The 13,004-nt window shown below is 37.6% G+C and overlaps 1 protein-coding gene across 1 annotated transcript in view; it reads left to right on the plus strand.

The window, feature by feature from the left end:
- BUB1B (BUB1 mitotic checkpoint serine/threonine kinase B) overlaps window positions 1–13,004 on the plus strand; it is a 79,835-nt gene that overhangs the window by 46,384 nt on the left and 20,447 nt on the right. The window contains exons 19-23 of the mRNA XM_059059002.2: window positions 675–824; window positions 2,435–2,577; window positions 5,369–5,540; window positions 6,330–6,436; window positions 7,844–7,997. Of these exons, the coding sequence (XP_058914985.2) occupies window positions 675–824; window positions 2,435–2,577; window positions 5,369–5,540; window positions 6,330–6,436; window positions 7,844–7,997 (726 nt within the window). The remainder of the gene's footprint in view (window positions 1–674; window positions 825–2,434; window positions 2,578–5,368; window positions 5,541–6,329; window positions 6,437–7,843; window positions 7,998–13,004) is intronic.

Raw genomic sequence — 13,004 nt, forward strand, 5'->3', positions numbered from 1 at the left:
AGGAATAAATTTCTGGTCTTCAAGAATGAGAGAGAGGCAGTTGCTAGCCTCTGGGCTACAGGAGCAGGAGGGCAATCTGGGGACTGATGTACTCTTTACAGATTTCAATCACTCCTGTTTTAGCTCCACCTTCACCCTTACTTTTATAGGTAGTTAATACCACCAGTTTTATAATATAAGGAGATGGTCTTGTAGTATAAATTTGGTTGCTCTCAGCCTTCTCCACTGCTAGAATCAGCTTTCTTGGGTCTGTTAAGTGGATTGTTACCTCTTACTATTCTCTTTCCAACTTTCATAATTTCCTGCTTCTCCTTTATTATAGATTTCTACCTTTTAAAATATCCTGTTACTATTATTTCTGTTGGGATATAGGAAGGGCTGGAGGGAATGTTTTCATTCTGCCAACTGTAACCATAGATTCTAATGACTCTTATTTTTTTCTTTTTCTTTTTTTTTTTTTTTCGGTACGCGGGCCTCTCACTGTTTTGGCCTCTCCCGTTGCGGAGCGCAGGCTCAGAGGCCATGGCTCATGGGCCCAGCCGCTCCATGGCATGTGGGATCCTCCCAGACCGGGGCACGAACCCGTGTCCCCTGCATCGGCAGGCGGACTCTTAACCACTGCGCCACCAGGGAAGCCCTAATGACTCTTATTTTTTAAATATATTTTCTTACAGGTATCTTCTCAACCTGTCCCATGGGATTTTTATATCAACTTCAAGTTAAAGGAACGTTTAAATGAGGAATGTGATAATTTGTGTATCTGTTATCAGTATCAAGATGGCTATATCGTTTGGCACCAATATATAAACTGCTTCACCCTTCAGGTTTGCAATAATATGAAAACATATCATTTAAAGTCCTCCAGTAGAGAGATTTGTGTTCTATTTAGCAAAGGAATTTAGTACAGAATTCCTGTTAATCTTCTAGAAATAGACCAATTAAATTATGAGTTAAAAGCATTGTTTTCTTTTTCCAAGTTATTTTGACCAAGAACCTCCTTTAACTTTTTATTATGTCAGTTTTCAAACATATAAAAGACAGAATTGGGTAATGACCTGGTCATCTAACTGACCATCACCAGCTCATGTCCACTTTTGTTTTAAATTCCTGGTCTGATAATTCCAACATCCCTGCCATGTCTGGTTTTGATGCTTGTTCAAATTGCATTTTTTGCTTTTTGGTATGCCTTGTAATTTTTTCTTGATAGCCTGGGTATCAGAACTGGGTGAAAGGAACTACTGTAAATAGGCCTTTAGTAATATGATGATAAGTAAGGTGTGAGGGGCGGGAAGGTGTCGTACAGTGCTATGATTCATCGTCTTCGGCTGCGAGCCTATGCCTTTGGACTGTGAACTTCACAAGTTTCTCAGTTTCCTACCCCCATACCCCCACCACCCGGCTTAGGTGGGACAAGATGGCTGGAGTGGGCTGGAATTGTGTATTTCCCTTCCCCAGGTCAGGTAGGCTCTGATAATGCCCCAGCAGGTTAAGCTCTGGTTAACTAGTTTCCCCTGAAAGCAGGCCTTGTTAAAAAGAAGAGTTCTGTGGCCTATTTCAAATGGTTCTTTTTTCCCCTCCCACTGCTGGAAGCACTAGGGGAATTTTTCTATGATATTTACTGTGAGAACCTGGTCTGGCTCCTAGAGGTAAAGTTCACAAAAATGTGGGGCCCTCCTATGCTTGCAGATCCTAAAAGAGTTGTTGATTTTTCAGTTGGCTCAGCTTTTTACATGTTAGGACAGTGGCAACTTCCAAGCTCCTTATGTGAGGAATATGGAAACCAGAGGTCTATTTTTGCCTGTCTTGTTTTATCTATACTCTCCCCCTGGATCGTTTTTGGAACCCAAACACAATATATCTTTTTTGGCCACAGCACATGGCTTGCAGGATCTCAGTACCCCAACCAGGGATTGAACCCACGCCCTTGGCAGTGAAAGCCCAGAATCCTAACCACTAGGCCACAAGGGAACTCCCCACAATATATCATTTTATTCTTTGGAATGTTCTTAAGAAAGTTTTACTGCCTTTTTTTAGTTTAGTGTTTCCGAGGTTTTTATTTCTCATCTCTCTTTTTAAGTTGAAGTATATTTGATAGACAATGTTACATTAGTTTCAGGTGTACAACATAGTGATGGTTTTGCTGCGATTTTGATGGTAATACAAATTCTCCAAAATGGTTGGAATGATGGTATTTTAAAACTACCATTTGTAGGCCAGGCTCACCCTTGATGCTCTTCATCCATTATTTCATTAAATCCTTATAAACAATCTAATTGGAGGGCAGCATTATTAAAACTGGGACAAAAACCCAACCTACAAAGGAGCCAGCATTCTAATACAGAACAACAAGGAAGAGTACAGGGCAGCGGTAAGCAAGGTTTTGAGTGTAAGTCACCCCAAATTAAGAAATAGTTTTCTATCCTTCTATTTCCAGGATCTTCTTCAATACAGTGAATTTATTACCCATGAAATGACAGTGTTGATTATTTATAACCTCTTGACAATGATGGAGAAACTACACAAAGCAGAAATAGTCCATGGTGACTTGAGTCCAAGGAGTCTGATTCTTAGAAACAGGTTGGTCCTTTTCATTCTCTTATAATTCTGTCAGCTTCGTCGTAAAACATGGATAGTTGCCATTCTCTTTTGCCTTTTGATAAATGCCATATTAATGAACACAGTACATTAAGAGAATATTTGCTACCTAAAAGTCAATAGTCACTGGGAATAGTTTAAAAGAATTCAAACAAAAAAACACGTTGAGGAAAAAATTCAGAAAAAAAGAATTAACAACTCTATTGTGATGATTCCTGTCAGGAAGATATGTAAAATGTGAATATTTGGGGAAATGTGAAGTAGATTGTCTAGTCTTTCTTTGTGTGGGGCTAATGCGGAGCTAGCAAGCATGCTAGCAAAATTGAGGCACTGCTCAGTTTCAAAGACCAAAGCTTAAGTCACACCAAATTGAGGTAATTGGCAAGAGAAGTAGGTAAAACCAGAGTGCAAATGCAAACCATGCCAAGAAAAGGGGCTTAGTGTTCAAATTAAATCCAGTTTAGCCATCAGGTTCAAGGGGTGAGCACAGAGCAGGAAATAAGAAATGAAGCCCAAATACTAAGAACTGAGAAAATACAGACAACATTGAGGCATAAACAAGGCAAAGATGCTCAACAATTTTTGTTTTATGGAAAGGACTAGAGGACCAACACACCCTTCTAATAATGGGCATTGATCTCATGGTATTTGAGTGAAGCAGTCTGGTTTAAAGAAGCTTTCTCTGCCCCAAGCCTGTGACTTGGGTAAGCAGTTAACTTTCTCTCTGAGGTCATTGGTGTACACTAAAAGCTGGATCATTCTTTACATTTCTCCTGACTACTTATTCTGTAAGAAGAAACTGAATTAGACTCTAAATCATAGTTGGCATGGAAATTAAAAGAACCTTCAATGTATTTCTGCAACTATAACCAAAAGAACTAGAGCATCCTACCTTCTTTCCTGAGATGGCAGAGTCCTAAAGGCTTCCCCAGGCATAATACAGCAGCATTTCTCATCCAGGGCACCATTGGTACTTTGGATGAGATAATTCTTTGTGCAGGTCTGGTCCAAGCATGTCAAGATGTTTTATATCTATTTCCCCATAACTACCTCTCACCCAAACACAAGTTACAATCCCCCAGCCATTGTGATCACCAAAAATCTCCCCATATGTTTCCAAATGTGAGAACCCCTGGTATAGTTTTTATTTTCGTTCTATTTCACAGCACTGAAATTTCAGAGGATAGTGCTAGAGTTCTCAGGACTTTTCATGGAAATTGTAAGCGAAGAGATTTTCTAAGCCTTTTTGGGATTAGGCATTTGTATGCTGTGCGTTCAGATATCCTTCTCTCAGTCACTAGAGGACTCCAGGAAACCACAGAGTGTTGAAGGGACATTGCCTTTTACTTTGTCAAAACTTTTCCAATTTGATAGGAAATTTCATATAGATTCACAAGGAATTGAAAGAGCCTTTTTTTTTAAACATCTCTATTGGAGTATAATTGCTTTACAATGTTTTGTTAGTTTCTGCTGTATAACAAAGTGAATCAGCTACATGTATACATATATCCCCTCCCTCTTGCATCTCCCTCCCACCCTCCTTATCCCACCCCTCTAGGTGGTCGCAAAGCTGCGAGCTGATCTCCTTATGCTATGTGGCTGCTTCCCACTAGCTATCTGTTTTAGATTTGGTAGTGTATATATGTCAATATTACTCTCTCACTTCATCCCAGCTTACCCTTCCCCCTCCCCATGTCCTCAAGTCTGTTCTCTATGTCTTGCCCAGGGTAATAGTGAATGGATGATTAGAGAGCTAGGAGACCTTCCTGCTTCTTTTTATTATTCTCAGAAACATTTTTCCTACCTCTCCCAAGTTTTGAAAATATTTGGGAATTATAGTTTTATGATGGCCAAAAACAAGTTGTAGTAAGGAATCATAAATTTTAAAGTAAAATAGATCATTCTGTGCTGTGGAGGTATATGTGATAGGATTAATCAAAGCCTGTATTTAGGAATATAAGATCTGATATCAATCAAGGATTTGAAAAAACCAACTGAGAAAGCAGAGAAACAGAAGGAACACATAAAAATAATACATTTTTTCCTCGCATAAATAGTTCCTATATTTCTTTGGAGAATAGCTTTATTATATGGAATAGATAAGCCTGAGGAAAATCAATAGTGAATTAGTGCTAAAAGTTCTTTTCTCTTTTTTTTCTTTTTGGTAAGGAAACAGGATTGGAATTACATATAAGAGGAAGACAGAGTATGGTATTAATTTAATATAAACAGGATGGTTTACAGTATTTTGTAAAGGTATCACTTTACCAAAAAAACAGCCATATGTTGTTTTCAGTTAAACTTTGGGAGGGAGGGAGCTGAATGACACTTGGAAAGCCTAATCTAATAGTAAACAAGAAAGACTGTGACATCTATCAAAGCTTAATGTCCTCCATCATAATTCTTGTCAGTGTATAAATCATTGCTGTTATATATGTTAATATGTACAGTGCAAGACAGAGGCCTGCAGTCTACTTCCAGTATTTAGTTTACATAATATGGAAACTTGATAAATGTTCTGTGGTGGCCATGCACAATGGCTTAGCTATAGCTTGGGTCACTAATAAACTAATCTTAACATTCCCCAGTTGGGTGGATACTGCCACTGCTCTTACAGGTGCATTTTCATAACTAACCACTGGAGGGAGCTATTGGCATAGCTAAGGCACACCTGCAGTACCTCCTTTTTTTTCTTTTTTTTTTTTTAAGACCAGCTATGCAGCTTCTTTCATGGCCTGTTTTTATTATCTCTTTCTCTTACATCTGGGCTTAGAATCCACGATCCCTATGATTGTAATAAGAACAGTCAAGCTTTGAAGATAGTGGACTTCTCCTACAGTGTTGACCTTAGGGCACAGCTAGATGTTTTTAACCTCAGCGGCTTTCGGACTGTACAGATCCTGGAAGGACAAAAGATCCTGGCTAACTGTTCTTCTCCCTACCAGGTAAGTGTAAAACAAGCTTGAGCAAATATGGAGAGGGTTTCTTAATCTCTTTCTTACCTAGATAAGCCATGAAAGCTAGTGTTTACTGATATTGTCTCTCCTGGAACAGATGACCTAGTTTTCAAATACCACCAAGTCAAGCAAAATGTACCATTTTTCTGTCACAACACTGAAGAATTTACACATACACATGCAGACACATGACTAACTCAGTAACCTAAGTGTCAGGCCTATTTCTACCACTTATCTGTGTTGTCTTTTGTAAATCATTTTCTGTGGTTTTCTCTGTAAAATAAAGATAATAATCAGCTCTGTTTACATCAGAATTCTTGTGAGGATTAAATGAAATAATGTATATAAAAAGGACATTAAGACAAATATAAAGTGTTTTATATGGTGGCATTATATGCAGAAATCCCTTCTGACTCAGCTCTGGATATATGGCATTTTGCTGATTGAATATGTAGCATAGCCCTGAACTAGTCATGTAGAACACATTTAGATCACAGCTGGAGTCCATGCAAATTTAGTAGGTGTACAGATTTGAATTTGACAGTCCAGATATATTTGTCATCTTTTGTTCTAGGATAATTCCTAGAGTTGGCTCTACTGTTCACTTCTTTGGGGAGTTTCTCTCTTTACTGTAAAGATAAGGAACAGTCTACTAAAATGTATGTCATAAAATAAACTTAGCTAAGCACTACGATGCCTATCAACTTCCTACATAAATAAATTGCCTTGATAGTAGCAGAGAATGATTTTAGCTGATGGTGCTTTTTGTGATTTCAGGTAGATCTGTTTGGTATAGCAGATTTAGCACATTTATTATTGTTCAAGGAACACCTGCAGGTCTTCTGGGATGGGTCCCTCTGGAGACTTAGCCAAAATATTTCTGAGTAAGTATTGGTGATTTCAGGGTCTTTGCCTGTCCAAATAATGTTCTCTTTATCTTGGGTGCTCTCTCTGCTTTGACAGCCTTGGTTTCTTAGTCCAAATGCCGTGATTTCATTAATTTTAACCAGTTTTCATTAGAGTATCAGTGGAGCACCTTCTGCAGGACAAAGCAATTGTTAATTAAAAATGGGAATCAAGCTATTTGGATTTCAGGACATCATTCTGGACCTAGATGTATCAAAGACATATAAACCATGACTAGAGTATGGAAGCCTCTCAATTTAGAAGGCTTAATAGAAACATTTTATGAGAATAATTTTCTAACCAATTGGTGTTAGTCTTATGGCCCTTTTTAATAGCTTTTGTCAAAAGTTAATAAGCATCTCTTGAAGAAAGTTAAATTTCTAAACTACATACTAATTTTAGGCTATTATTTATTTAATGAATGGGTGAAACCAAAGCAGAGAACTGAATCTCCTTGGTGAGGAAGTAAATGCTCTCTTAATAACAGCTGCTTGGTCTCAGAACCTTAGTACTCCCTCAAGCCTGCTCATAATACTTATTAAATATCCCATGTTCTCACTTACCTTATCATAGCTCTTAACTTCACAGAATAAGCTTACCAATCTATCACTTACTGATACATTCTTTGGTTAAAAGAAAAATCAGTGTTGAAAATTTAACAACCCTTCACCTCCATTTTCCCCTCCCAACAATTGAATTGTATTTTTTTCTTTATTTAATTCAAAATTTGGCCAGTCTTACTTGTCTGTAACATGTACTTTCAAAATAGGTTTGAAATATATGTAAGGCATATAGGATAGATTCAGGTTATCTCCAGTTGGTTATGGTCCTAGGTGGGTCTTAACACAAACAGAAGCAAGTGGGGTCAGGTGGGGTTTCCTAACAGCCTTGCCTTATACAATAATAGAAGCTTCTCTGATCTTTACGAAAAAAAAGGTGCAAACATCATAGACTTAAGCAGTAGTTACTTCACTTGAGCTTAGGAACCACTGGGCGGGGGGAGAGGAAACTGTAGTCTTTCTAATGACCTAGACTTTAGGAAAGTTGGAAGAGAGGAGACAAAATTTGTCTTTTTTCTATTTGTAGAAGAGAAATGCTGCATCTTAGTACATGGAGGAAATTTATAGATTCAGATGAAAGATTTTCTTTCCCTTTATGTGCATTATATTACGGCTTTCCCCACTATGGTAGTCCTTTTTTCTTTTTCTTTTTTTTTTTTGTAGTTTCACCTTGGGTTTTCAAAGGACACTACTTGAATGATCTCTAACCCTAAAATTAGGTGTTACCTTAAATCATGTTGGTGCATAAATGAACCACTGAGTTAAACACAGAATTCTAACTCCTATATGCCTAATCTTGATGAAAATGGTTTTATATATTTTTAGGCTAAAAGGTGGTGAACTGTGGAATAAATTCTTTGTGCGGATTCTGAATGCCAGTGATGAGTCCACAGTGTCTGTTCTGAGGGAACTTGCAGCAGAAATGAATGGGGTGTTTGACACCACATTCCAAAGTCACCTGAACAAAGCTTTATGGAAGGTAGGGAAATTAATCAGTCCTGGGGCTTTCCTCTTCCAGCAAGATAGGCAGTCAAGTCTCTAGCACATTCCTGCCTAAAACCAATGGTGGTACCGTGGAACACTGGACCTGTATATGCTATGATTTAATTTAGGTATACTACTAACACTTTTCTGCTTTTTGGTAGAAGTATATTTCTAGGTAACTGGCTTTTTCTACTCAACAAGGTACCTCCTCTTGGCCTTGTCTAACTTTAACAAAGAACTGTTTTATTCTAAATGGATTCCATATTAATGGGCACCTTGTCATTTAATGCATTTGTCTCAACTTTTCCTTGTGCTTTTCCTGTTTGTAATTTGTGACCTGTACCCTTATGATCACTATGTATTTTGTAAATAATAAAATAGTATTTGTTAAATATGTGCGTCTAACATCTCATCTACTTTTTGCTAACTAAGGTAATAAATGGCCTGATTTTGCAGACAAGAGCTACTTTACCATGGAAATGTATATATTCTAGACTTGGAACTGTTATGATAGGATCGTAACGAGACAGAATAGCCAACCATTCCTTTAGGTGTTCCTGACCTTCCACTAAATGGTCTAGATTGAAAAGCAGATAAAATGGATTACACAAGGCCAAATTTTCTTAAATTTCAAGGGGCAAAATTGTTTGTTTTCATTATATTTTAATGTTTTCATTTTTTATCCACCAAGCCCTTTGGTCTACATATATAATCTAGCAGTGCTGCTGCTACTCGGTCTCTTGATTAGGGCTGTGCGAGTTAGAGAAGAAAAGGTTTTGAATGGACTTTAGCAACCTTTCAGAAATGGAATAATTACCATTCTGTTACATGCAAAATGACTTGGTAGGGGCGCGGTTAATGAAGGAATAGAAGGAGATTATGTTGTTTGGAAGATTTGAAAAGGCAGAATTTTAGAATAAAAAGATGACTTTGAAGCATGGAATCATTTGGGAGAGAATAGGTCTAAATGAAGTATTAGACTGCTAAACAGAAGCATGAATTACACTAGGTCTTGGTTATAGGGAAGGAAATTGGTAGAAAAGGGCAATGAAAATTAACTATTCCATATCTAAATATCAAAATTATCAAATGTGCCTCTATGCTGGTGCCTGATTTTTTTTTTTCACTCTAGTTGTCACTGTTACTGCTCTAAGATTGCTGGAAAGCAGAAGATTCTAAGTATATCTCAGCTAAAAATATTTAAGCATATATAGTTAAAGCACTGAAACATGACTTGGCTCTGAAGGATAATCAACTTAGAAATTTTTTGCTCTTAACCAAAATATGATTTTTCAAACATTTTCATGTTTGCTTCTCATACAACTAAGGATATGAAATTATATATCTGTATCTTTTATGTAATCGAACCCATCTACCCCTCTGCTCTCCTCTCCTCACTTCTCAATCCACCTCTTTGACACATAAAGTCATTTGAGGCTGGATGGTAAATTTAGATTCTTTCTCAACATAGGCTTAGCTACCATTTAGTGAATTTTTCAGCAACCTTGACAGCAAGACTGACAAACTACTGCTCTATGGATAAAGCTTTGATTCTGAAAGTCCACTCTGAGGAGAGGGAGGAAAATCTGAGGAAGCTAATTTATTAGAGAACTTGCAACTATTTTGCTACCTCTTCCTCCTTTCCCCATCCCCTCCAATCCTGACCTTTCTTTGTAGAAGGGAGAAAATAATACCTGACCAATTAGGACCTATGATGTCTTTGTTTTCTCTTTGCCTGAGCATTAAACCACAAAGCGGGCACATTTCCATTTTCCTTATATTTTATGTTGTTTGTCTTGGGAGAAGGAAGCGGAAGCCTCTATTTGTTGGCTGAAGCTTCAAATGGTTCTTATTTCTTGTCTCACTAAGGCAGAAATAGCATATCGATAGACCTGAGAAAAAGAACATAGCTGAAAAGACAGGATCTTCACTTTTGTTTGAAAAGAGACCATGGAATATATAGTGCCTCACCATTCACAAAGTGTACATCCACTAATCTTCTACCACTGTTAGAACCTTCATCCCCCTGTGACAGCTGTACAAGAAACCTCCCACCCAAGTCAGAGTGCTCTAACTGATGCCAAACCTGAATCTGGAAATAAAAAGATTTCGACTATTAGTTGGGCTATTATCTCAAGGTCGATAAGAAAGCTTTTCAGAGGGTTAGCACAGAGCACTTTGAAATGACTCTTATGTTCAGGCTAAAATCTTTAAGCAAAGACAGCAAAGAAATGCTTCTTGTCTGTTGCATTTGGAAAAGAGGAATTCTTCCTCCAGCTGCACCAACTCTTATACCAAATTCACTTCCAATCTGGCTCATAAAAGTAAGATTTCCCTAGTGAGGAAGATGCGTTTTTAAAAATTTTTTTAATATGGCAAACTTCGACCTTAATGAGGTTCTTGTTTCCACCAAAGACACAAGAAGCTATGAATATTTAATAGGATAAAGGTGGCATTTCAGAAAACTGGTGTTGAAATAATGGATTAGAGTTTGAACTCTATCACCAGCGCCACCACTAGTTCATACAGCACCTTAGTGCAAATTAGAAAAAGGCCCCTTCCTCTAGTGGATTCAGTACCTCCCTGTGCACCATAGCTTGGCTGGATTTCAGTCCCCACTTACCCTCTCATCCTGGTACCCTTGTAAATAAATTGCACAGCCATATGCAGTGGTCTTTGCTGCTTCACAGCTTACCTGCAAAAAAAATTTTAGATCAAAAATGTTAATGTAAAAAACTGAAAACATAAAATAGTAGATGCCTTTGTAATTTTTTGTCTGTGACATAACACTAAGATTTATCCAGGAAGATTGCTATTTATTACTATAATAGATAAAAAAATAAAACCTAACATAGTCACCTGTCTCTCCCCTCCCCCTCAAAAAAAAACCCTAAACACAAACTAGGAAAAATTATTTGCCACACGTTTGCGTCATTTTTCACTTGCATTATCTCAAGGTCTCATAACTAGTCTCTCTGCTTCCCCTACCCACCTCCAGTCAAATCAGAACCCTCTAGTGGCTTCCCATCTCACACAGCACAAAATTGAAGACTTCTCACAGCCTGTAAGACCCTACCAGGTCTAACCCTGCTATTCCCTCACCTCTTCCCTGACTCCTCTTTTCCTTGCTCACTCCACTGTAGCCTGCTTACCTCCTTTCTGTTCCTTAAATATGCCAACTAGTTTCCCTCTTTATGAACTTTTTGCTTTGTTCCTTCTGCCTGGAATGTTCTTTCCCATAACTTCACACGGATTACTCCCCTACTCCCTTTCAGATGTCTTCTCAGATCTCCACCTTATCAGAGGCCTTCCCTGGCTATTCTGTATGAAATAGCATCCCATACACACACTGATGTTCTGCTGTTACTCTCTATCCCTCTTTACCCTGCTTTATTTTTTCCATAGCACCTATCACCTATTTTTTCCATAGCATATATATATATATATTGTTCTTCTCCCCTGTATCCCACTACTAGAATTTAAGCTCCTTAAGGGCAGGGATTTACTTTGTTTCTTGTTTTAACCCTAGTGCATAGAGCACTGTCAAAGCACTATTTTACCTAAGGTACAAAGAACTCTCAAAAAATTGAAAACCAGTAGAAATAGACAAAGGGCATGAACAATCCACTAAAAACATTTTGATGGCCAGCATGTGAGTTGTTCACTCTCATTCCTAATTAAATAAAATGCAAAATAAACCCGAAATTTTCATCATTCAGATAGTAAAATGGTTGAAAATTGTGTTTGTGAGGGTGAGGGGAAATAAGCACTCATGTTATTAGTGGGAGTGCAAATTGGCACACTATTAGGAGGTGATTTGGCAATGTTTATTTAATTTAAATATTCATTCCCTTCAGGTGAGAGATTTTTCCTAAGAATTTATCTTAAAGAAGCATTGGCACAGATGCTCAAAGATAAAGCACTGTTTGTAACAGTTGTCCTCCCTGCTTCCAAGGCTCATTAGTCCAAGAGGGATAATCCATGTGACAGACCCTGGGAAGAGAGGAGTCCTGGAACTAATGCAGAGGTGAAGTCAGACAATTTCTGTAGATGGCAGGGATGCCTTGGCATTGGTGCCAAGAAGATTGGTGCCCAATCTTCCAATCTGGCATGAGCCTGTAGAGATGGCAGAACCTGAGTTAGGCTTTGAAAGTTGAATTCCAGACATTTCAGCTTATGTTTAAAAAAAAAAAGCTGAGGGGAAAAAGTGGTTGCCTTTGAGGAGAGTAGGGTGGAGAGGGGAACGAATAAAGGCTTTTACTTTACAATTTGTGCATTTCTGAGCATTTTGAACATTCTGATTACTTTTTTTAAATGTCTGTGGGATAATCTAGGCTAAGAAATTATGGGCTGTGGTTTTGTCATCTTTTCCCTTCTCTACATTAAAAAAATAAAAAGCCTAATATGTGTTAGGTGTTTTTATAGTGGGAAATTTGGGAGATTTTATCATCCAAATATAAAAGCAAGATTAATTTGGAATTAAAATGAGAGCATGAAAACAGTTTTAAATTATTGAAGATAATATATCTAAACTTCTATTTTTAGTATGCTAAAAATTCATACATGTTCAAATGTTTTATAATGTTTCTATTCAAGGTATGCTTTCTAAAATTATCATCTTCCTACTGTTACAACTTCCTATGTCTGTGAACAAGGGATTGAATTACATAAAACTTGACTTTTTTCAAAACAAAATACATTTTATGGCTTTCGTATAAAAACTTGAGTTTTCCACAAACTGACATTGTATGATTAAGAAAGGAACAAACAATGATGAACTCAGGCTAAATGTCTATAAACATACTTTTTTCCCGTCAAAGCATACTACTTCCAATAGTCTTGCTCTTTAGAGGCTCCTGCGTCAGACTTTCAGCTGCCTAGCAGTGTTGTCCACTAAATTCAAATTGGCTTCTCCGTGGGGAGCAGTGGTTGCCCAGTCACACTGCTAGTTCTCAAACCCCTTGTGAGCAAAGGACTCTATGTCTATTAATTTTATATAGTC

Source organism: Kogia breviceps, chromosome 3 (genome assembly GCF_026419965.1).
Source record: "Kogia breviceps isolate mKogBre1 chromosome 3, mKogBre1 haplotype 1, whole genome shotgun sequence".
NCBI classification, from domain to species: Eukaryota; Metazoa; Chordata; class Mammalia; order Artiodactyla; family Physeteridae; genus Kogia; species Kogia breviceps.